Source organism: Malaclemys terrapin, chromosome 21 (genome assembly GCF_027887155.1).
Source record: "Malaclemys terrapin pileata isolate rMalTer1 chromosome 21, rMalTer1.hap1, whole genome shotgun sequence".
NCBI lineage: Eukaryota > Metazoa > Chordata > Testudines > Emydidae > Malaclemys > Malaclemys terrapin.
Window position 1 is genome coordinate 5,085,186 of NC_071525.1, and position 24,057 is coordinate 5,109,242.

Genomic DNA, 24,057 nt, shown 5'->3' on the forward strand with positions numbered 1-24,057 from the left:
TGAGTTCAATTCCCAGCTCTGTCACAAATTCTCTGTGCGACACTAGGCCATGACACGCAGGCCTGGTCCACATTAACCCCCCACTTCGAACTAAGATACGCAACTTCAGCTACGTGAATAACGTACCTGAAGTCGAAGTACCTTAGTTCGAACTTACCGCGGGTCCAGACGCGGCAGGCAGGCTCCCCTGTCGACTCCGCGTACTCCTCTCGCAGAGCAGGAGTCGATGGCGAGCACTTCCAGGATCGATTTATCGCGTCTAGACAAGACGCGATAAATCGATCCCAGAAGATCGATTGCTTACCACCAGACCCGGAGGTAAGTATAGACCTACCCTCAGACAACAATTACAGCCACAAAGGTGAGCCTATATTGGAACGTATAAGACGGGATGAATCAAAGATACACAGCAACACTGGGATCAAAAGTTTCTAGAGACTCGCATCATAGCTCATGTCCTCAGCTAGCACATGGAATACGGTGAGTACAGTACATCTTCCTGGAAAGCAAGTTACCTGTACATTTTAAACAATCCTACATTTGAACAGAGGAGCAAGATGTGACACCACGCTGTTTAGTGTGCAAGCCATGTTAGTAGACTTACTAGCAATGTGGTAAGAGATTCCCTGTCCAGTGCAGACATCATAAATTCTCTAACAAAATCATGCTACAGGCTTCTGGCTAACATAATTTGGCCTCTCTCGTAATAAGCAGACCTTTTTAAAGGCCAAGCACATAGTTATCTCAGCTATAAAAATACAACAAGCACATAGATGTCTATTGAAATTCTACCTTGGAAGTTTAAATATAAAACTTACTTCCTATTGCCTTGAACATCAGACTGGTATGTTAGTATGGAATGGAGTATTTTACAGTCTGTCTGCTAATACCAAGACCCCAATACATTTCAGCCCTGTAGGCATCTCCTGCATGACAGAGCATCCTACAACGTGGGCAACTAAAACCACTGCTTTTCGCCACACTGTGTGTAATGAAAAACATGTAATTTAACTTGAATGTAAAAGACACGCAATTGTATAAAGATCATCACAGCCACAGATAAGGAAATGCTTTTAATAACCAACCATTCAAAACTTGGACTTTTACACAAGGATCTCAACATGCTTTACAAAGGTAGGTGTGGTTATCTCAATTTTACAGGAGAAGGAAGAAAAATTACTCAGATGGGGAAAATGGAGCAGAGAGGGGCAGTGACTTGGCTGGCCATGGGTATGCAGCAAGTAGAACCCAGGAGTCTTGATTCTCATGCCTGGTCTACACTTAAAACTTAGGTGGATGTAGCTATGGTCCTCAAGTGCATGAAAAATCCACACGCCTGAGGGTATGTCTACACTGGCACTTTGTCAGCAAAACTTTTGTTATTCAAGGATGTTAAAAACACACACACACACACACCCAACAACAAGAGTTTTACCAACAAAAAGCACCGGTGCGAACAGCACTTTGTCAGCAGGAGCACTCTCCTGCCGACAAAGCCACTGCCGCTATGGGGGGTGGAAGTTTTTTGTTGACAGGAGAGCTCTCTCCTGCCGCTACACTGCGTGGCTTTTAGCAGCACGGCTGTAGCGGCACAGCCTTGTCACTAAAAACTGTGTTGTGTAGCCATAGCCTGAGTCACATAGCTATGCCAACCTAATCCCCAGCGTAGACGCAGCTAGGTTAACAGAAGAACACTTCCTACCGTCGCTTGCGGAGGTGGTGTTCCTACAGCAATGGAAAAACACCTTCTGTCAGCATAGGCTGCATCTACACTATGGGGTTATGCCAGCACAGCTAGAGCACTGTAGCTATGACAATACTGTCCCCATAGTGTAGACATACCCCCACTCCCTAGATATACTGTTCACTGACACCTAAAGCCTATGGCAGTCCTTTGCTCCAGGTTATAACAAGAATGTTATCCCCGCTGTACTACCTTGACTTGTATTGCAATAGTACCCAGAGACCTCAACTCAGATTGGGGTGCTGTACAAACACCTAGAGAGACAGCGTCCCTTAAGAGTGACCAACAAGGTCTATGAATGCCCAGCACCCGCCAAGCCTGCCAGCCCCTCTGGATCCTCAGAACCGGGAGACTAACAATGCAACTGCTTGGGAGAAGGAAGAGATGGGGATTAACAGGGGCTTAGTGCCCAGCTCTTCAACACATCCCTCCCCGTCCTATACAACCGGCGCGGGGGTGAGAAGAGAAGAGGACAGCCCCTCTGCCTCCCCATGCACAGGTCTCTCTGACCCAATGTCCCCCACCTCCTATCCTGTGTCCAGCTGCCTCCCCAGCCCCTCCTCTCCCTATATCTCCCCCTCCCCACCACAACCCCTCAGCTCCCCTCCATCCCCCTCTCCCCATCCCCAATTCTCCCCCAGCCCCTCCCCTCCCCATATTTCACCCTTCCCATCCCCCCTTCCTTCCATCTCCTCTCCCCCCTCACCTCCCCTCCATCCCACTCTCCCCATCCTAGGGTGACCAGACAGCAAATATGAAAAATTGGGACAGGGTGGGGGGGTAACAGGAGCCTGTATAAGAGAAAGACCCAAAAATCGGGACTGTCCCTATAAAATTGGGACATCTGGGCACCCTACCCCATCCCCAGTTCTCCACCAATCCCTCCTCTCCCCATCCCCTCCCCCCCTTTTCCTACATCCCCCACCGCAGCCCCTCACCTCCCCCTTCCATCTGCCTCTCCCCCCTCAGCTCCCCTCCATCCCGCTCTCCCCCTCCCCAGGTCTCCCCCAGCCCCTCCTCTCCCCATATTTCACCCTCCCCATCCCCTATACCCTGCCCCTCTTCCCACATCCCCCACCACAGCCCCTCAGCTCCCCTCCATCCCGCTCTCCCCCTCCCCAGGTCTCCCCCAGCCCCTCCTCTCCCCATATTTCACCCTCCCCATCCCCTATACCCTGCCCCTCTTCCCACATCCCCCACCACAACCCCTCCTCTCCCCTCCATCCCCCATCCCCAATTCTCCCCCAGCCCCTCCTCTCCCCATATTTCACCCTCCCCATCCCCTATACCCTGCCCCTTTTCCCACATCCCCCACCGCAGCCCCTCAGCTCCCCTCCATCCCCCTCAGCTCCCCTCCACCCCCTCTCCCCATCCCCAGTTCTCCCCATCCCCTGCCCCCCTTTCCCCACATCCCCCACTGCAGCCCCTCACCTCCCCCTTCCATCCGCCTCTCCCCCCTCAGCTCCCCTCCATCCCGCTCTCCCCATCCCCAGTTCTCCCCCAGCCCCTCCTCTCCCCATATTTCACCCTCCCCATCCCCTATACCCTGCCCCTCTTCCCACATCCCCCACCACAGCCCCTCAGCTCCCCTCCATCCCGCTCTCCCCCTCCCCAGGTCTCCCCCAGCCCCTCCTCTCCCCATATTTCACCCTCCCCATCCCCTATACCCTGCCCCTCTTCCCACATCCCCCACCACAACCCCTCCTCTCCCCTCCATCCCCCATCCCCAATTCTCCCCCAGCCCCTCCTCTCCCCATATTTCACCCTCCCCATCCCCTATACCCTGCCCCTTTTCCCACATCCCCCACCGCAGCCCCTCAGCTCCCCTCCATCCCCCTCAGCTCCCCTCCACCCCCTCTCCCCATCCCCAGTTCTCCCCATCCCCTGCCCCCCTTTCCCCACATCCCCCACTGCAGCCCCTCACCTCCCCCTTCCATCCGCCTCTCCCCCCTCAGCTCCCCTCCATCCCGCTCTCCCCCTCCCCAGGTCTCCCCCAACCCCTCCTCTCCCCATATTTCACCCTCCCCATCCCCTATACCCTGCCCCTCTTCCCACATCCCCCACCACAGCCCCTCAGCTCCCCTCCATCCCCCCCTCCCCAGGTCTCCCCCAACCCCTCCTCTCCCCATATTTCACCCTCCCCATCCCCTATACCCTGCCCCTCTTCCCACATCCCCCACCGCAGCCCCTCAGCTCCCCTCCATCCCGCTCTCCCCATCCCCAGTTCTCCCCCAGCCCCTCCTCTCCCCATATTTCACCCTCCCCATCCCCTATACCCTGCCCCTTTTCCCACATCCCCCACCGCAACCCCTCAGCTCCCCTCCATCCCCCCTCCCCAGGTCTCCCCCAGCCCCTCCTCTCCCCATATTTCACCCTCCCCATCCCCTATACCCTGCCCCTCTTCCCACATCCCCCACCACAGCCCCTCAGCTCCCCTCCATCCCCCCTCCCCAGGTCTCCCCCTCTCCCCAGCCCCTCCGCCCCCCCTCTCGCCCCGCCCCCAGCCCCGCTCCCCGCCCCGCCCCGCCTCACCGGTACAGCCGCTTGGTGTGCAGCACCTTGGCCTCGGGCTCGCCGCTCTCGCCGGGGGGGCCGCTGCCCTGGCTCATGGCGCCCGGCAGGGGGAGGCCCGGCGCGGCCGGCTCCCTCCCTCCCTCCCTCCTCAGCAGCGCCCGCTCCCTTCCGCCTCCTCCGCCCCGCGGCGCGGCCGCCGCAGCCACCGGCCCCGCTCGGCCGCCATCGCTCCGCCGCTGCCCTCTCCCCGCCCCCGCTCCAAGTCGCGCGAGACTTCGCCCGCCACTCCGTCGTCTCTCGAGAGCGGGATTGCCCGCCCGCGCCTGCGGCGGGCAACATGGCGTCCGCTCCGGCTTCATCTCGCGAGATGTGGCGGCTCACCCCCGCGAGAGCTGTCGCCCTCCGCTGCCAGGACTTAGTGCTGGCAACATGGCCGCCTCCTAGCTTCAACTGCCATTCAAATAAACTTTATTGACAACACATGGATTCAGGGCATACCCCCTGCCCTCTGAGACTGCACCCCCTGCCCTCTGAGACTGCGGGGATCTCAAAGACAGGTGCAGACTGAGGGCCTGATTCTCCTGTCACTGAAACCAGTTGAAATCCAATAACAATAATGGAGTCCCTCCTGATTTACGCTGAAACTGAAGGCCAAATCTGGCCCTGGGAAGCCAGGACCTAGGAACTGACATAGGTGAAAGTCAGTCAAACTAAAAACTCTAGTGGATCAAAAAAGCAACAGAGGGTCCTGTGGCACCCTTAAGACTAACAGAAGTATTGGGAACATAAGCTTTCGTGGGTGAATGCCCACTTCATCAAACACAAGTAATGGAAATCTCCAGAGGCAGGTATAAATCCGTATGGAGATAACGAGGTTAGTTCAATCAGGGAGGGTGAGGTGCTCTGCTAGCAGTTGAGGTGTGAACACCAAGGGAGGAGAAACTGCTTCTGTAGTTGGCTAGCCATTCACAGTCTTTGTTTAATCCTGATCTGATGGTGTCAAATTTGCAAATGAACTGGAGCTCAGCAGTTTCCTCTTTGGAATCTGGTCCTGAAGTTTTTTTGCTGTAAGATGGCTACCTTTACATCTGCTATTGTGTGGCCAGGGAGGTTGAAGTGTTCTCCTACAGGTTTTTGTATATTGCCATTCCTGATATCTGACTTGTGTCCATTTATCCTCTTGCGTAGTGACTGTCCAGTTTGGCCTATGTACATAGCAGAGGGGCATTGCTGGCACATGATGGCATATATAACATTGGTGGACGTGCAGGTGAATGAGCCGGTGATGTTGTAGCTGATCTGGTTAGGTCCTGTGATGGTGTTGCTGGTGTAGATAGGTGAGCAGAGTTGGCATCGAGGTTTGTTGCATGGGTTAGTTCCTGAGTTAGAACTGTTATGGTGCGGTGCGTGGTTGTTGGTGAGAATATGCTTAAGGTTGGCGGGTTGGCTGTGGGCGAGGACTGGCCTGCCTCCCAAGGTCTGTGAAAGTGAGGGATCATTGTCCAGGATCTAGTGGATCAGGCACTAGACTGGGAGTCAGGAGACCTTGGTTCTGTTGTAACTGGCCCCACATTTACACTGAGGGTATGCTTTTTAGTTTGTAAAGGGTTGAGAAATGATTAGAGAAGGGTTAGAGTCTAAAAAGTTGATAGGTTGCTTATTAATACACAGGGCCGACGAGGCGGGGGGGGAAGCCGGTACAAATTACCGGGGCCCGGCAGTTGGGAAGGGGGCCCGACTTCTTCTGCTTCCCCTCCCACCCCCTCTTGTCGGCCCTGTTTAGCCGGACCGCCCTTGCTGGGGGACCCGAAATTTTTTTTTCACCAGGGCCCGAACCCACTCTCGGCGGCCCTGGAGAGCCCTACCAAATTCCCGGCCATGAAAAACATGTCACGGACCATGAAATCTGATCTCCTCCTGTGAAATCTGGTCTTTTGTGTCCTTTTACCCTATACTATACAGATTTCATAGGGGAAACCAGTGTTTCGCAAACTGGGGTCCCGACCCAAAAGGGGGTCATGGGACAGTCGCAAGGTTATTGTAGGGTAGTCATGGTCTTGCCAACCTTACTTCTGCGCTGCCTTCAGAGTTGGGTAGGGTGACCAGGTGTCCAGTTTTTGACGGGAACACACCCGGTCGAAAAGGGACCCTGGTGACTCCGGTCAGCACTGCCGACGAGGCCGTTAAAAGTTCGGTCGGTGGTGCTGCTCGGCTAAAGCAGGCTAGTCCCTACCAGTTCTGACACTGCGCTGCGCTCCAGAAGTGGCCAACAGGTCTGGTTCCTAGGCGTGGGGGCGGGGATGGGACTCCGCACGCTGCCCCTGCCCCGAGCCCGACCAATGGAAAGCTGGGGAGGCGGTGCCTGTGGGTGACAGCGGCGTGCAGAGCCGCCTGCACACCTCTGCCTAGGAGCCGAACCTCTTGCTGGCCACTTCCGGGGCCTGCCTTAGCCCCCTCAGTTGCTGCGCCGCTGACCGGGAGCCACCAGAGGTAAGCCTGCACCCCAACCCTGAGCCCCAACCCCCTGCCCCAGCCCAGAGCCCCGCCCAAACCCAAATCCCTTTCTTCACCCCAAACCCCTCATCCCTGGCCCCACCCCAGAGCCTGCACCCCCAGCGCTTAGCACAACGGGGTCTCGATTTCCGTGGAGGTCCCAAGTTCAACTGTAATACATAATATAATTAATCCTTAGGAAATCCACCTCGTATTGTAAGCCACGTAACCCTTCTAAAGACAGTAGGTTCAGAGTCGATCAGTGTTTGGATGTGGGACCTAAGGGAACAGAATTCAAACATATGTTTAGATTATGTTAACAGTTTGAATCAACAGACGCAGCACGTTCTGAGTAAAGTCCAGATCCCCACCCATTGGGCAGTGCTGTGATGCGATGGAGTGAGTGAAGCTGAGTGTCTCTTCCTTCATTCAGAATTATCTTTCTTTTCTGGGGTATTTAATTCCATACATTAATTTCTGAAATTAGATCCTAAACATAATCTGATTGTGAGCCTGTTTTTTGGGGGGAAGGTGACTAGTATAATCAGGAGCCGTGTTAGCTCTGTTCCCTCATTTCATTTCACTAAATTGCTCAACATGAAAACGAATGTTGGAGTGTTTGCTTGGAGAAGTGGCTGTGAATATGTTTCAACCACTTCTCTCTGCCTCCAGGATCCTTGTGAGTTATCCCAATAAACACAACTATCCAGGGCAGCTTGTTGGTTTCCTTACCCCATGCAAATTAATCACCCAAACTATTGTCCAATCCAGGGGTTTGTACATACTGATCTAAGATTTTGGTGCTGGGGTCAGCACTTATCCTGACATCACTCACAACTGCCTACACACACACACGGAGTTTATATTTCATCACACTCATATATTACTACAGACAAATCCACACACGCCAGCACTAACACACGTAGACATCATAGTCACACATTATGCTTTCAGCCCACACAGATACACACAACATACACCATGCTTGTATACACACAGACACACCCACGCAGACACCACATTCCACACATGCCCCCCATACCTATTACATACACAACATATACACGCGCTCCACACTTAAATACACACCATACTTACATACACACACACACACCACTCAGCATATGCCGCATACATGCACACTGCAAATGCACCAAATAAATAAGTACACACGGGATGCACACACCTCAAAGATACACGTGCAAAGTTCAAACAATGCAATTACATACACATGAACAGGAAATACAACACACCAACCTGAATGCCTAACACAACACATCTATACACCATACATACATGCTTTCATAATGCAAGTATACACCAGCATGTTAATAATAGTAATAATAATGCACATATGCAAATCACACAAACATGCACATGTATGGACCACACAAACATGCACACAAAGCACGTGCCACACAAACATGCAAACACATGAGCACACCATACACACATACCCAACACACAAACATGCACACACCACACATGCACAACACACGCACACAACCTCTGGGAACAGCCTTTTCTGCCGGCTGATTCAACACATGTCGGGTGAGGCAAAACTGCCTCTGCCCCTTTAATTCCAGCCCCACCTTTGCTGGTTAAACAGGTTTGAAGTCCAGGCAAAGGAAAGAAGCCGCAGAAACATTCACAACCAGGAACAGCTATCTGCAAAACTGCTGCAATTCCCTATGGCCCAGCTGAGCCCAGCCCGCTTTCCGAGTAAGCAGCCCAGCAGGGAAACAATCTCTGCTTTACTTTATTCATTTTCTCTTGAAGTCTGGTTGAGTGGAGGGGTTGTTCTGCAGATGGGTGCAGGGAGTTTTGGAGGTTGCCTGGGTGCGTGTGTGTGTGTGTGTGGGGGGGGGGGGGGACAGACAGACAGATTTTGGAGACCTGGCTCTGCCACTGGGATGTAGCGTGACCTTGGGCGACTCATGTCACCGCTCTGTGCCTCGGTTTCCCCATCTGCAAAGTGGGGACAGTGCTACTGCCCTCTTTTGTAAAGAGTTTCGAGATGTCTGGATGAAATGTGCTATGTAAGAGCTAGGGATTATTATTGGATGTGTGAGTTACACGTCCATACGTTATTTGTATCTTCTTTGACCCCCTCTCCCCTCCACCTCTAACATTTTGGCAACTACTTAACGAGGGCCTCACAAGTGGCTCTTAATCCCCCACCCTATATTGAGCCCCACATGGACACACTCCTACATCCCTTTAAAATCAACAGGGCCAGATCCTCAGCTGGTTCAGCGGAGAGAAACTGACAAGACACCAGCTGGGAATCTGCCCCCTTCGTCACCCCCCGGGATCCCTCATGGGTGCAGTGAGTCTGCTGGTGGGGAGTGCAAAGTGGGGATGAATAAATTAACTATCCTGGTTGACAGATTTCAGCCAATCCAGGAGGGATTGCCAATATTCCCCATATTTGCCTCCATGTTTTAAGAGTGATTAACATTGCAGGGGCCTTGGGCATTCATACGTCTCAGTCCTCCCTAGTCTCTGCCTGTGGAACATCATAATCTAGTCTCCTGAGGGCTGTCATACTTCAGTGTCATTTCGGTTGTTGGGTGGTGTTGGTGGCCTGTGAGATACAGGTCAGACTAGAAGATCTGGTGGTCCCTTCTGGTCTTCCCTTTATGACTCAGTGGTATTGTAATTGTTGGCCTGCCATATGTTGTGTAGGCCTGCAGTTGAGAGGTGCCTCCCAGATCTTGTCAGTCAGTGTTCACGCCGCTCCCTCTGGAGAGTTTTGCAAGGTGTGCGCATCTCAAGGACACACTAAGCAGTTTCGCTCACCACCAGTGTAATAAATATCCCTCCAGGTAAGCTGACAGGTCTCTGCAAGGATTGACCAACCTGATTTTCAAAGGCAAAGAGCCGCAGCGAATGGGATGGGTTCTGCCAGAACTCACCCCTCCTGAAAATCAAGCCCTGCTCTTTTCATTGCCGTCCGGGGTCCTGAACCCCAAAATTTGCATCTCTATTCCCAACATTCGGGGGTCTTTTGGTTCAGCCAACGAGGGGCCAGCCCCAGCGCTGTAATGCAGATCCCAACTTCAGAAATGTTTTGGATCCAACATTTAGGTAGCGAGGCACAAAGTTCTGCTCCAAAATCCGTGGAGTGTTTGGATTGGGTGTTTTTGAAAATTCATCCCATTATCACTCTAGGAGTAGCCGTGAAGGGTTTGTGCACTCATGGAGTTCTTCTGGAATAGCTATTGGGTCGTACATTCACACCCAACCTTAATCTGAATTAACTTTCAAGTGTAGACAAGCTGTCAGTTCTGCTCTAGATTGAGGCATGCCCAGAGTTTATAGGAGTGTTTGGATGTGGGATTTTGCTCAGGGTACATCTATTATTTAACCCTTTCCTAGAGCTCCATAGAAATTGATCCCGTGGTTTTTTTTTTTTCAGCAGCTGTTTCATCCCCTGGGTTTAATCATCTTAATAACAAATCGAATAGTGTTTAACTGAGCTCAGTGATGCCAGTATGATTCCAGAGCAATTCCACCAACTTCAGCTGGAAGCAGCTTGATCTAGTGGTTAGAACAGACGCCTGGGAGTCAGGACTCTTGGGCTTTCTTTTAGCTTTGGAGGAAGCGTAATTTGGTGGTTACAGCAGGGGCAGGAGGATGACAGGGACCCAGGACTCTTGTGTTCTGTTCCCAGCTCTGCCACCAATTTGCGGTGTGACCTTGGATTCATTGCCCCACTTCTCTTGATGTCCACAGCTTATAAAGGAGGGATAACAATATCTTGGAAGTGTTGATTAATGGTCGGGCTTGTGAGGGGCGTTGGCCGCTTGGGAAGGGTGATCTACAGGCCCTTCTTATTGGTATCTCATTGTGTATGTTCTTTGTCCTTCCGTAGGTGGCGAAGAGCGATGACAGAGGACAGCAACTAGACTCTACACCCTTAAACAGGCGATACATTCTATTGCCCGTACCACCACAAAGCCAGCCTCCCTCAGGGTCTGTCAGCTGGAACATCCCCGAAGGCCCAAGATGGCAGCTGCTGACCCCGGGGCTCACACAGAGAATGTGGCACTGGTGGAGCTGAGAAAGGAGGCGCTGGAGCCCCCAGTGCAGAAGGTGGCCTGCGGCAGTGTCCAAGACAAGAAGCCAGGAGACCCTGATGCTACTCTGCCCTGGGACCAGTCCCGGCACTCTTCTATGAGTGAGGTGGCCACGGAGCCCACCACCCCATCCCGCAAGGCACCTGAGACAGAGAAGAGGCCAAGCCCCGAGGGGAGCCGCATGGGCCCCGAGCCGGGGCCTACTGGAGAGGAGGAGGTTTTCCCTGGCTCTTCCCTTCTGCGGGAGGAGGAGGAAGGCAACAGGATGCCTGAGACGGCCGCGCATGTTTTCATCCCCATCGATCCCCACTGTATCAAGAAGGCCCCCGGGTGCCGAGGCTCGGCAGGGGCCAGCGACTGGAAGAAGAAGCAGCAGCAGCTGGAGGAGGAGGCCATCGTGTGCTGTGAGAAGGAGAACGGCGACCCCGAGAAGCTGGCCTTCCTGACCCCCGGCCCCCTGAGCTACCCCCCGCACTACGACGAGCCAGCTGGCTACGGCGGCGGCCAGACCAAGCCACTTTCCGAGAGGCTGCGGTGCCTTCAATGCCAGGACTGCAGCTCTGCCAACCTCAAGGCCGTGGCCTCCATGATCGGGGCCATGATCATCTTCCCCTGCTTCGTGTACGGGGCCTACGTCTTCCTGCCCTTCGATGCCCCCCTGATGCCAACCATGAGCGCCCGGCTGGTCTACACCCTTCGCTGCGGAGTGTTCGGCACCTTCCCCATCATCCTAGGTGAGCGGAGCCGGGCGATTGGGTCCTCTCTCCTTTAGGGGAGTGTTCTGGCTCTGAGGGGCAGAGCGGCTGGCTCCGGGGATGGGTTCCCACTGGAGTCAATAGGGAGCTGTAGGGTGCTCCGCACCCCTGGAGAGTTGGCTCATGGCCTACCCAGGAGTGACCGACAGCCATTCCCATCCGATGGCTGCTTGGGGGCTGACATGAAACAAGCTGGGTGGGTCTCAGCCCAGTGTCTAGTGACCACGTCCCCCAAACCACCAGTGTGACCATCACTAACCAGCCCCCTGGCTGGGAGGCTCAGCTGAGAGGCCAAGAACTGACTGGGCCATGCACTCCTCCTGGGCAGGTCATCAGGCTGAGCGTGAGAGGGAGGAAGGATGATGGGGATGGATCACCTGTTCCGTTCATTCCCTCTGAAGCACCTGGCATTGGCCACTGTCGGAAGACAGGATACTGGGCTAGATGGAGCTTTGGTCTGACCCAGTATGGCCGGTCTTATGTTCTTATGATCCAGTGGTTAGGTTGCTATCTGGCAATCCAGGTTCAATTCCCTGCCCTGTGTGACTCGGGCAAGCCTCAGTTTCCCGTCTACACTATGGGGATAACCGCACTGCCCTGCCTCATGCGGGAGGGTTGTGAAAATAAATACATCAAAGATAAACAGGAGTACTTGTGGCACCTTAGAGACTAACAAATTTATTAGAGCATAAGCTTTCGTGGACTACAGCCCACTTCTTCGGATGCATATAGAATGGAACATATAATGAGGAGATATATATACACACATACAGAGAGCATAAACAGGTGGGAGTTGTCTTACCAACTCTGAGAGGCCAATTAATTAAGAGGAAAAAAAACTTTTGAAGTGATAATCAAGCTAGCCGAGTACAGACAGTTTGATAAGAAGTGTGAGAATACTTACAAGGGGAGATAGATTCAATGTTTGTAATGGCTCAGCCATTCCCAGTCCTTATTCAAACCGGAGTTGATCAATCAACTTTATTATGCTCTAATAAATTTGTTAGTCTCTAAGGTGCCACAAGTACTCCTGTTCTTCTTTTTGCGGATACAGACTAACACTGCTGCTACTCTAAAACAATACATCAAAGATGGCAGGGCACCCTTTGCTAGCCCGACACTAAGGACAGGTCTACACTTAAAATTTAGGTCTAGCTACATCACCTACGTGTGATTCTTTCACACCCCCACGCGGCGTAGTTACGCTGACCTAACCACCAGAGTAGATGCTGCTCGGTCGACAGAAGAATTCTTCCATCAACCGAGCTCCTGCCTCTCGGAGAGGTGGATTAACTACCATGATGGAGAAACTCCTTTCCATCGGCGTCTACATTATGGAGCTACAGCGGCATGGCTACATCACTATCATGCCTAGAGCGTTCACAAAGCCTAGCGCTCCCCAGCGGTCGCTATGCCCCCAGTCCTGGTCTCCACCCATCGCTCCTTGCGTCCAGCCAGAGAGCACTGTCCCCCACTCAGTTCTCTCTCTCCAATCCCACCAGGTCTGATCGTGTACGGGGTCTCCCGCCTCTGCTTCTCCTCGGTGCAGCCCTTCGGGGAGCTGCGCAGGGAGGTGGAGATCCACCGGCGCTACGTTTCCCAATCCGTCTACCTCTTCATCCTCTACTTCTTCAACATTGCTGTGCTGGCCACCTACCTCCCTCAGGAAGCCCTGAAGCTCATCCCGTTGCTCACGGGGCTGTTTGCCATCTCACGGTAAGCTCACTCCTCTCCCGCATGGCGTAAGACCCCTCCCCAGGCTACATTTAAATGGACCACGAGCTGAGAGCAATGAGTCTAAGCCCAGAGTAGAGGTAGAATCACGACGGGGAGGTGGATTCTTTGGTCCTTCCGTTAATTTAGTGCTGGGGGAACATATTGGCATGCCTGGAGTTCGCTCCTTCATCCAGGGGACAGGAGAGCTTGGGTCCCGTCAACATTTAGCCAGGACTCGGAGATTAATACTGCTCCTCCCCCACTCATTTGGAAAGCACCAGGGGTCTTTAAAGACCACCAGAGGTCCAGCATAGTGGTTTTAAGTCTCATCCAAAGATGGGGCTTCCAGCAGGACAGCGCCCCCTAGTGCTCGGGGATTGGAGTCCATGCTGACTCAGAGGGGAGCGTGCCCCCTGCTGGGTCAACCCCTCTGCTCCCTGCCGGATAGCACCACGCTAGGGAATAGGGGTCAGCACTGCGCCCCCTGGATTCATGCTGGGGTGCTGAAGTCACCCTAACTCAGAGGGAAGAGTGTCACCGATTCCGTCACCCACCCAACTCCTTAGCACCACACTGCAGCAGTGGCATCAGTACCAGGGCTTAATTTGGGCTAGGGCGGAGCCCCGGCACCTCTGGGCCTGGCAGTTCAGAGCCCCGGCACCTCTGGGCCTGGCAGTTCACAGCCCCAGCACCTCTGGGCTTGTATCTATTATGAATGTAAAAAATTTGCTTGAGCCCAGCCCCTAAATGCTTAAGTCCCGGCACCTCTTTTGTTACAAATTAAGCACTGATCCCAAGGAGAGTTTCCTTCACTGAGGCACTAGTTTCCCCTAGCGCCATGCTGGCCTCGTACTGACGCGAAGGGAAGAGCGCCTCTTAGCGAATGGGCCACAATACTCCCTGCAGCACCCTGGCTTTTCCATCCTGCCAGCTTTGACTCTGGGCTGCCCACGAGCGGCACAAAGCCAAGCCTCGGAGCATTAAACCAGCAACGTGGTCCCAAATCCTCCGGTGTCCAGAGTGGTCCTCGGACAACCGGGCCCTGTCTCCTGACACGCCCCCACCCCCGTGCCTCTTCTCTTCCCCAGGCTGCTGTACTGGCTGGCCTACGCCATGGGTCGCTCTTTCCGCGGCTTCGGCTTCGGCCTGACCTTCCTGCCCCTGCTGACCATGCTCCTGTGGAACCTCTACAGCATGTTCATCCTGGAGCCCGAGAACATGTTCGCCACGGCCGCCAACGGCAAGCAGGACGCGCCGTCGGAGAAGCAGAGCCGGGCTGCAGCGCCTAAGCCGAGATACTGGGGGTAAAGGACGGGACAAGGGGCTCTGATGCTCGGCAGCAGGGAGATGAATTTGATGGCGATGAACAGGGCCCGGATGGGGGGCTCGGCCGGGGCACCCACATGTCAGCGCGTGAGTGCCCCGATGCCCAAATGGGCTGGTTTGCAGAAGCGCTGAGCAACCCCCAACTCCAGTTCCACCTGTGGCAGGCTCTGAATCCCAAGCCTTAAGTGGAAGTGAGTGGACAAATACAGACCTAAACCATGGGCCCAACAGCGCCTCCTACTGGAATCCATCAAGCAATTGAATTCCACCAGCTAACCTGATCAGCTGGCTTCAAAGGGTTAATTCAGTCCTCCCTTTAACTTGATCCAGACCTCAACTAGCTATTTATATTCAAATCATCCTTTCTTCTGAGCACTTTAAGGCAGGTGCTCTTGGATAATTAGATCATGGAGCAACAGTCCCCTGGGAATTTCAAGGAGAAGAAAGATCCTTGCTAATAAAAGAGGACTTCACTGATAAGCCTTATTAACTGCACTGATAAAGGCAGCTTCTGAGTCAGGCTAACAGACTAGGGGGATGTCTGTACGTGCAGCGCAGGTGAAGACGTTCTATGCGGATGGGAGAGAGCTCTCAGTCGGCATAAAAACCCCACCTCTGTGAGTGGCAGAATCTATGTCGGCGGGAGAAGCTCTCCCGTGGACATGGCGCTGTCTACATAGGCGGGGGGCAGTTATGTCAGTATAGCTGTTGCTCAGGAGTGTGGATTTTTCACACCCTGAGCGACGTAGTTATACCAACACAGGTTTGTCGCGTAGATCTGGGCTAACTCCGAGTGTCACAGCTAAATACAAGGCGGAACAGATTATTTAACATAACATATTTCAAGGGACCATTCAAGGTGAAGCGGCCCGTTAACACCCCTCCAGTCCTAGGGAGGAAAGGAATGGGGGGTGGGGAAGGAGTTATTAGTGGATTTCAGCTTGTTCGCATAAGCCATAAATCCAGCGTCTCTATTCAGTCCATGATTTTTATTGTCTAGCAAAGTTAACGGGCCACATCCCCTTGAAATACGCATTAACTACTTCTGTTCCGCCTTGTATGTAGCTGTGACACCGGGTTCCCCAGACCTGAAGAACTCTGTGCAGCTGGGAAGCTGGTGTCTCTCACCAGCAGAAGTTGGCCCAATACAAGAGATTGCCTCGCGCACTTTGTCTCTCTAGACTGGAATAAGCAGCCAGCGCTGTGGCACTATGTTTTCACCCACTTTCTGGGTGGGGGACTTGGTTTAACTCATCCTTGTCAACAGGAACGTGTGCAACAGTAGGGGCTCTTAGGCCAGACTGATGTATGGGCTTCCGGATTGTGTATTGATTTTGGCAGGTTGCTGCCCTCTCTGAGGCTAACAGCTGTGGCTGGGGTTATTTTCCTTTCGGTTGTGAAACACTACAAGGCAAACAGTGGATGGAGGGCACAGGGGACATGTGGAATCAGTAAACAGCTTCTCCAGGCAAGTGGAAGAACAAGTTTCATCAGTGGGTGGATCAGGATTGATTGGTATCGGGTCACTTTATTTTACTTAACCCCGGGCTGGAGTGGGCATTACTTAATAAAGTCTTTTGCAACCATTATGCTGGGCCTAGTCCCTCCTGCTAGACTCCTCCCTACCCTGGGGAATAGGATGAACTGTTTATTGTCCCTGTAGTCTTCTCAGAACTTCCCTAGTGGTTTCTGAAAATGTGAATCCACCCATGTTTTGTTTGCTTGCATCTACATTCTTTCTTTTAACTTTTACAGTGCTAGGGCCAAATTAGCCATTGGGGATGTGGTGAAGTCTGCATCACTTGAAGTCTTTAAATCAGGACTGGATAGCTGAGACAGAGATACTCTAGCTCGACCAGAAGCTATGGGCTTGGTGCAGGAAGCACTTGATGACGTTTTCAGGCCTGTGTTATACAGGAGGTCAGGGTGTGGTCTAGTGGACTGCATTGGGACTCAGGAGATCTGGGTCCAACTCCTGCCTCTGCCACGGGCCTGTTGGGTGAGCTTGGGCCAGTCGCGTCCCCGCTCCGTGCCTCGGTTTCCCCATCTGTAAAATGAGGATCATGCTCCTGACCTCTTTTGTAAAGCATTTTGAGATTGACTGATGTACAGGGCCATAGAAAAGCTAGGGATTATTATTAATATAGTTCTGGCTTTAAAAGTCTATGATTGACATTCCGGCACCTCCCAGGCAGCCAGGCCTCCCTTAGCCAGCACCCTCCTTCCAAAGAAATCATTTGCAGAGAGCAGCACAGAGGTGGGGAGTAAGGAGAAGGAGACATGGACTACATAGTTTTGCAGCATGTGGCCCCCGACCGAGCAAAGCATCTGTGCACAGTCCCTTGTGTTGGCTGTCCTTGCTTCTGTCAGGCGTGATGTACCCTGGGGGCTGTGACAGGGACTGCTGCCAGCTAGGCGACAGGGAATTTGGGGGGGTTCAGTTCTACTTTTTACCTTCCAGTTTTACTCTTCACATCAGGCAATGTTTATTGTTTCTAAATCAATTTTTTTAATCTAATGGCTGTTGTGTTGTTTCGGGGGGGGGGGCGGGGGGGAGTTATGGGTTTTTTGTTTGGTTTGTGTTTTTTTCCGGTTTTGGTAACTGCTTTTGCTAAATACAGTGCAAGGTGTAAACCAGCTCCGTGTCCAAGCACTCAGCGTTCGGTACTGATTTGATCATCTCTGTGTGCAAAGCGCATGACTAAAACCTTTCCCAGGGGTTTCCCATCCCTCCTTGTTGTCCCCTTTAGGTTAGTTATGGCTTAGCAAAGAACGTTACATAAGATTTTCAAGAATGCCTCCTGATTTTGGCTGTCCACCTTGAAACACCACAAAGGGGTTATGTTCACAGCATATACACAGAAAAGTTACATAGAAACATAAAGTACTCTTGCTGGAAGGTTGCAACGTAACACAACTTTATGTCTTAGAATTCAGAACAAGAACACACAAAAACAGAGAGAGAGAAAGCAGGCTGCTCCTCAAGGCAACGCGGAACAGCTCACCCCACCTTGCTTTAAGCTGTTTTCTTTACCAGCTCCTCTGCTCAAACGCTTCACTCAAGACCCCTCAAGCCTGCAAGCAAATCCAGGAAAACCCTTTCACTTAAAGTGATAGTTTGTAATTTCAGCACTGTTTTCAATACACCACAAAAGGGGCCTCATTTTCAGAGGGTAGGTGTTCAGTGCTGGTCTTAAAAAACAAACAAACAGAATGCTTTGGTGTTTTTTGGTAAGAGATGAGGTTGGGTCAAAAATTCTTATCTGAATGGATGTTGGAGGCGTGGCTGGGGAAGTAGGTGGAGGGGTCTTGGAAGAGGAAGTTGGAGAAGCTGGATGGAAATCAGAGAAGCAGAGGGAGTGGTTGTATTCGGGGCCAAAGAGGAGGGGTGAAGTGAATCCAAAGAGTTTTGAAAGCCAGGAAATCTCATTCTAAACTGGAGCAAGAGATGGACAGGAAGCCAAGGCAGATCAATGGAGGATGGTGATGAAATGGCCCAACTTCCTGCAGTGACGGGGCATGCCAGTCACAGCATGACGAAGCAGGGCTTGAAGGCTATTCGAGACGGATTGCAATAAGTGAGACGAGAAGTGATTATGCCACGAATGAGGCAGGTCTGGATTCTGGTATCATTCCAAAGGCCATAGGCAGCAGAGAGAGCGTGGGAAGAGGCCAGAAGCGTAGGGTTGGAGGTGAACTCCTTGTATGGCTGGAGCTGGAGGAGATAAGGAAGGTGACAATGGAATCAGAGATCTAGGACAAAGTGGAGTTGCGTCTATGGAGAATGCAATAGACAGACCACGTCTGGTGAGGGAGACGAGTGTTATTCTTTGGGACAGGGACCGGTCTTTGGTTCAGTTTGTACGGAGCTCCATGGGCTCTTGCTCCATGATGGCTCCTGGGGTGCTATTGCAATAAATAAGAACAACACCAAGAGAAGTTTGGGTGGAGAATCCTCCTCTGAGGTGACCTTGCATTTTCCAAATCTGAAAGGCAGCCCAGAGATGGAAAAACACCTGTTTGGACCCTGCTAGCCCATCCCCCGGCCCAGTGTAGTACATCCGCCAGTCCTGAGTGTCCCACACAATGTTCCCCCAGTGACCATTCCACGCCCTAAGAGGCCTCACCGTGGAGATGTTTTTCCTCATCAGGCGGTTAAGTCAGAGGACGAGGACTCAGGCAGTGGGGATTGACTTCCCAGTTCTGCTGACTGTTACAGCCTTCCTGTGTGACCTTGGGTAAGTCACTTCCCCAATATAGGCCTCAGTTTCCCCAGCCTCTGTCTTGTCTATTTAGGCTGTGGGTTTTTTGAGACGGGGTTCCCTCTCACTGTGTACGTACAGTTCCCAGCCCAATGCAGCCACGATCTCAGTTGTAAACCTTAGGCACTACTGTAACATACAAAATAATCATGACCATCTGTTCCTTTTGTTAACTCCCTTTCCCCCCTGTTTACACTCTCTTGGATCCCCCTAACCAACCTCCATCCTCTGTGTTTACCCACTTCACACCCTTGCCAGCAGTTCTCCCATCTCCCAGGGTTAAAAGCTTAGACAAGGAATAATTCTGAGCGAGCCCAAACAACTGCAAAATTCCTGCTGAACTGGCCGGGGCCTGTTTTTGACCCAGTGACTCTTGATCTGTGATGCGGCTCAGCTTCCGTTCCCGTAACTGGTTAGATCTGGGTGAGCCAAGCAACACGGAAGAAACTCTGCGCATGTGTGTGTGGGCGCGCTCATGCGCATGCCTCCCTCTGTGTGTGTCTGTGTGTGGGTGAGTGCGCATGGGCCCTGGGCTGGAGGCTTGGTCACTTTGCTGGTGGGGCAAATAATTATGAACATTCCTATTTTTACACCGTTGGTTGGGTGTGTCAAGAGGGATTGTATGGACCACTCAAGGTTCCTCGTCCCTTTTTTCCTGGAACTCCTGCCATTTCTGTCTACCTTAAGTACTTCTGTGGCCCACATCCCTGGAATATCTGAGCACCTCGCCACCTTCAATGTAGTTATCCTCACAACCCAGGGCAGTGCTAGTGCCCTCACATTATAGATGGGGAAACCGAGGCACGGAGCAATGAAGAGACTCAACCAAGGTCATAGAGCAGGAAGTCAGTGGCAGACCCGAGCTCTCCCAACTCCCAGACCCGCATATTAACCACCAGCCCATCCTTCCTCATCACAGCCTCTACCCCGAGGGCTGGCTGTTTCCCAACATGTCTCTTATTTACTCATCAGGCCCTAGTGCCAGCATGGGCGAGAGCTAGAAAATAAGGAAGATGCCGGGGGAGCAAGAGGGGAACTGCCCCTCCTTTGGCTTGTGTTAAAAGTACCATTCGTTTAATACCCTGCGGGAGGTTTTCGATTTGCAGCACCACAGGCATTGGTGGTGCTTTCCAGGCACATGAGAAAGCAGGGGGTGAGATTCTGATCTCAGGGCTTGTGTACACTTGAAACACGACAATGGCGCTGCTGCCACACGTACCCACCCTACGCCAACAGGAGGGGTTCCTGCATCAACCCAGGGTGGTCTACGTCGGGACATGTGCCAGCTTCACTACGTTACACAGCCACGGAATTAAACTGACCTAAATTTCTAGTATAATCCATTGTAAAGCCAGTCACTGGCTTCAATGGAGTAACTCACCAGTGTAACAGATCCGAATCTGGTCCTATGGTCATTGATTAAAGTGGAGCGATTCCAGTTTTACACCGTTATAGCTGAGATCAGTGTGGCCCTGGCCCCACTGATTAAGTGGAATGACTCTAGATTTACCCTCAGTGTAACAGAGATCAGGCATGCATCTGATGAAGTGGGTTTTAGCCCACGAAAGCTTATGCTCAAATAAATGTGTTAGTCTCTAAGGTGCCCTAAGGACTCGTTCTTTTTGGTGACACAGACTAACACGGCTGCTACTCTGAAAAGAGATCAGCGTCTGCTGGCCCGGACTATTAAGTGGCGTGCCTGCAGATGTACACCAGCATCACAGATCAGTGTGGCCCTCGCACCACTAATTAAATGGCGTGACTCCAGATTGACACCAGCCTAGCTGAGCTCAAGTGGAGTGACTCCAGATTGACACCAGCCTGAGATCAGAGTCTAGCCTGTGGGTGTGAACGCACGGTTGCCCCCCCCCCACCCCGCCGCCGCCCTTCCAAACCGATCTGCACCTCAACCCACTAGCCCGGCTCCGGCTCCGGCTCCGGCTCCGGCTCCACCCGCGCCCGGGGCTGTGGCCGGCCGGCGGGGAGCGGCCCGGCCGTTACCAATCCCCTCCCCGGCCCTGCCCCGCGAGCCGCTGCCGGGCCATGGCCGCCGAGCGCGGGCCCGGCCGCAGGAAGCCGTGTCCGCCCCGCAGCGCCCTCCGGAAGGCGGCCCGGAGCCCCGGCCCCGGCGGTAAGGAGCCGCCGCGGGGAGAGGGGCGGGCGGCGCCCCCGGGACAGCTCCCGCGGGCGGGCTGCGGAGCCAGGGGCCACCTGCGGGGGCTCGTCCCCACCCAGGGACCCCCGCACCGCCAGCTCCAGGGGGCCCTGCTTCCGTCTCCTGCCTGCCCCAGGGGAGCCTCTCCCACCCCTGCCTGCCCCAGGGGACCCTCTCCCACCCCTGCCAGCCCCAGCGACCCTGGTCCCAGTCCCAGGGATCCTGCCAGCCCCAGCCCCAGGGGAGCCTCCTCCACCCCTGCCAGCCCCACCGACCCTGCTCCCACCCCTGCCTGCCCCAGGGGAGCCTCTCCCACCCCTGCCAGCCCCACCGACCCTGCTCCCACCCCTGCCTGCCCCAGGGGACCCTCTCCCACCCCTGCCTGCCCCACCGACCCTGCTCCCACCCCTGCCTGCCCCAGGGGACCCTCTCCCACCCCTGCCAGCCCCAGCGACCCTGCTCCCACCCCTGCCTGCCCCAGGGGACCCTCTCCCACCCCTGCCTGCCCCCAGCGACCCTGCTCCCAGCCCCAGGGATCCTACTAGCCCCAGCCAGCCCCAAGGGACCCTACTCCCATCTCCTGCCTGCCTGCCCCCAGCAACCCTGCTCCCACCCCTGCCTGCCCCAGGGGAGCCTCTCCCACCCCTGCCAGCCCCAGCGACCCTGCTCCCACCCCTGCCAGCCCCAGCGACCCTGGTCCCAGCCCCAGGGATCCTGCCGGCCCCAGCCCCAGGGGAGCCTCCTCCACCCCTGCCAGCCCCAGCGACCCTGGTCCCACCCCCAGGGATCCTGCCAGCCCCAAGGGACCCTACTCCCGTCTCCTGCCTGCCCCAGGCCCCCTGCCCCCACCCCTGCCTGCCCTAGGGGACCCGCCTGCTAGACCCCAAGAACCCAGCAACCCTGCTCCCACCTCTGCCAGCCCCAGAGACACCGGTCGGTTGGTCCCACCCCTGCCTGCCCCAGCGGTCCTGGTCCCACCCACACCAGCACCAGGGACTCCCCTGCAAGCCCCAAGGACCCTGGACCCGCCCCCTCCCCCTGCAAGCCCCAGTGACTCCCCTGCCAGCCTCAGAGGACCCTGCTCCCACTTTTTCCTGCCCTGGCGACCCTGGACCCCCTGTCAACCCCAGGGGCCCTAGTCCTCCCTCCACAAGTCCCAGGGACCCCCACAGGCCCAGCAACCTTGGTCCCACCCCTGCCAGCCCCAGGGACGGCCCCCAACCAGCCCCACAGGGGACCTTTGTCCTGTGCCTGCCATTGATAGGAGATCCGCCCTGCTAGCAGCAGGGAACTTTCCTCCCCTGCCTGCCAGCCCCAGGGACCCTTGTCCTATCCCTTCCAGCTCCAAGGGATCCCCCTGCCAGTCCCAGGGACCCTCCTCCAGGGGACCCTCATGGCCTCATCCCATCCCTGCCTAGGGTGACCAGACAGCAAGTGTGAAAAGTCAGGACAGGAGGTGGGGGGTAATAGGAGCCTATATAAGAAAAAGACCCAATAATTGGGACTGTCCCTATAAAATCGGGACATCTGGTCACCCTATCCCTGCCAGTCCCAGGGGACCCTCTTCCTAAGACCTCTCCCATCCATACCAAATACACTCAGAGTCAGACCTCTGGTTTCAGCAGTGGAAGGTTCTTCCCTATGATGAAACTGACACTTCCTGTCCTGTGGGGAAGGGGGTTGCCAGGTTGGGGCCTGCTTGTGTGTGTTGTGCGGGAGAGGATGGTTGTGTGTGTTGTGGGGGTGCCTGTGATCCAAACTGAAAGGTGTTGGGGAGGCTATTTCATTTGTCCCCACTTGTGTTAATTGTTTTTCTTGCTCGGTCAGTTCCGCTTGTAGATTACACATCCCAAATGCCCCTCGGTCACACCCCTTCTGGGACCACTGTGCATCCCCTGCATTTGGCCTAGAGGTGTACAGGGAGGTGAGCACCCACTTAACGGGCTGTGTTTTAGCCTCTGTGTTGAAGTGGAGCAGGAGAGGGGAGGAGACGGGTAGGGGTGTGTGTGGAAGGCCTTCTCTCACACTTGGAGTAGTGAGTGAGTAACAGGGCTAATTGTTTCAAGACTATGGGGAAAATGTATTCAGCTGCATTGCTCTGGCTGGGGCTTGGGTCAATATTGACCTACGCCTCTGTCTGTTTGCCGGCTGTTATTCCCATGGCACCAGGGATCCAAGCCAAAGCCCATGAAAATCACTGGAAAGGCTCCCCCGGGGACCCCAGCGGGTTTTGGATCCAGCCCTGAGGGTGGCACTGAAGATCCTTGTGCTCCGGGGGGAGTCAAAGAGGCGCAGCCCCTGACAGGATTGGGCCCGTAATAAAATAGATATGGTATATGCCCTATGGGCCTGATTTTCAGAAGACACTCAGCCCCTCCCCCACGTGAAGTCCACGGGAGCTGGGAGCGCTTAGCGTCCCTAGGAATCAAGGCCTAGGTCACAAACAAACATAAAAACAAAAAGGCTCCTGTTCTTGCCTTTCATGCAGAGATCTCAAATGTTAGTGAACAAAGCCTCCCCTCCCAGGGCTAGGTCAATAGTCTCCCCGTTGTACCGAGGGGGAAACTGAGGCACGAGGGAAGCGGTTTACCCAAGGCCATACAGCAAGTCAGTGGCAGAGCTGCGAGCAGAACCCAGGCATCCTACCTCTCAGTCCCCATTGCTCTGCTGAGGAGGGACTTGCCCGCACATGGAGTTACTCAGGAATAGCTGTTTGCACTTTAAATTCATACCCTACCTTAATCTGAATTAACTAAGCCCTAAATCCCTTTACAGAGAGAAGAATAGAGCCTGACCCCCAGGCCCCACTGCTCCGATTAGTATATCCCGCTCCCTCCCAGGGGCAGGAGTAGAATCCTCCCCGTCCCATGCTCTAACCCCTAGACCCCACTCTCTGTAGTGACAGGAACAGAACTCGGCTCACAAGCGTTTTGAGGCAGGAACTGTCTTTTTGTTGTGTGTCTGTGCAGGGCCTAGCACCATGGGGCAGGGGCCTTTAGATGTTACTGCA

At 54.1% G+C, this 24,057-nt stretch overlaps 2 protein-coding genes across 2 annotated transcripts in view; one reads left to right on the top strand and one right to left on the bottom strand.

The window, feature by feature from the left end:
• The window catches only part of SMG5 (SMG5 nonsense mediated mRNA decay factor), a 48,966-nt gene extending 44,510 nt beyond the window's left edge, over positions 1-4,456 (bottom strand). The window contains exon 1 of the mRNA XM_054010461.1: positions 4,277-4,456. Within this exon, the coding sequence (XP_053866436.1) occupies positions 4,277-4,353 (77 nt within the window). The 5' untranslated portion in view covers positions 4,354-4,456. The remainder of the gene's footprint in view (positions 1-4,276) is intronic.
• Positions 4,457-8,390: 3,934 nt separating this feature from the next.
• TMEM79 (transmembrane protein 79) lies at positions 8,391-16,219 on the top strand. The gene is made up of 4 exons (XM_054010710.1): positions 8,391-8,473; positions 10,629-11,567; positions 13,091-13,304; positions 14,393-16,219. Exons 2-4 carry the CDS (start codon positions 10,763-10,765, stop codon positions 14,610-14,612), a joined length of 1,239 nt encoding a protein of 412 aa, XP_053866685.1. The 5' UTR covers positions 8,391-8,473; positions 10,629-10,762; the 3' UTR covers positions 14,613-16,219.
• The last annotated feature ends 7,838 nt before the right edge of the window (positions 16,220-24,057 follow it).

What these genes read in the sequence shown, in the direction of transcription:
- TMEM79 (XM_054010710.1), top strand. Translation starts at nt 10,763, where the DNA reads ATGGCAGCTGCTGACCCCGGGGCTCACACAGAGAATGTGGCACTGGTG. An exon ending in CACCTTCCCCATCATCCTAG is followed by an intron (nt 11,568 to 13,090) that starts GTGAGCGGAGCC and finishes CAATCCCACCAG; the next exon opens with GTCTGATCGTGTACGGGGTC. An exon ending in GGGCTGTTTGCCATCTCACG is followed by an intron (nt 13,305 to 14,392) that starts GTAAGCTCACTC and finishes TCTCTTCCCCAG; the next exon opens with GCTGCTGTACTGGCTGGCCT.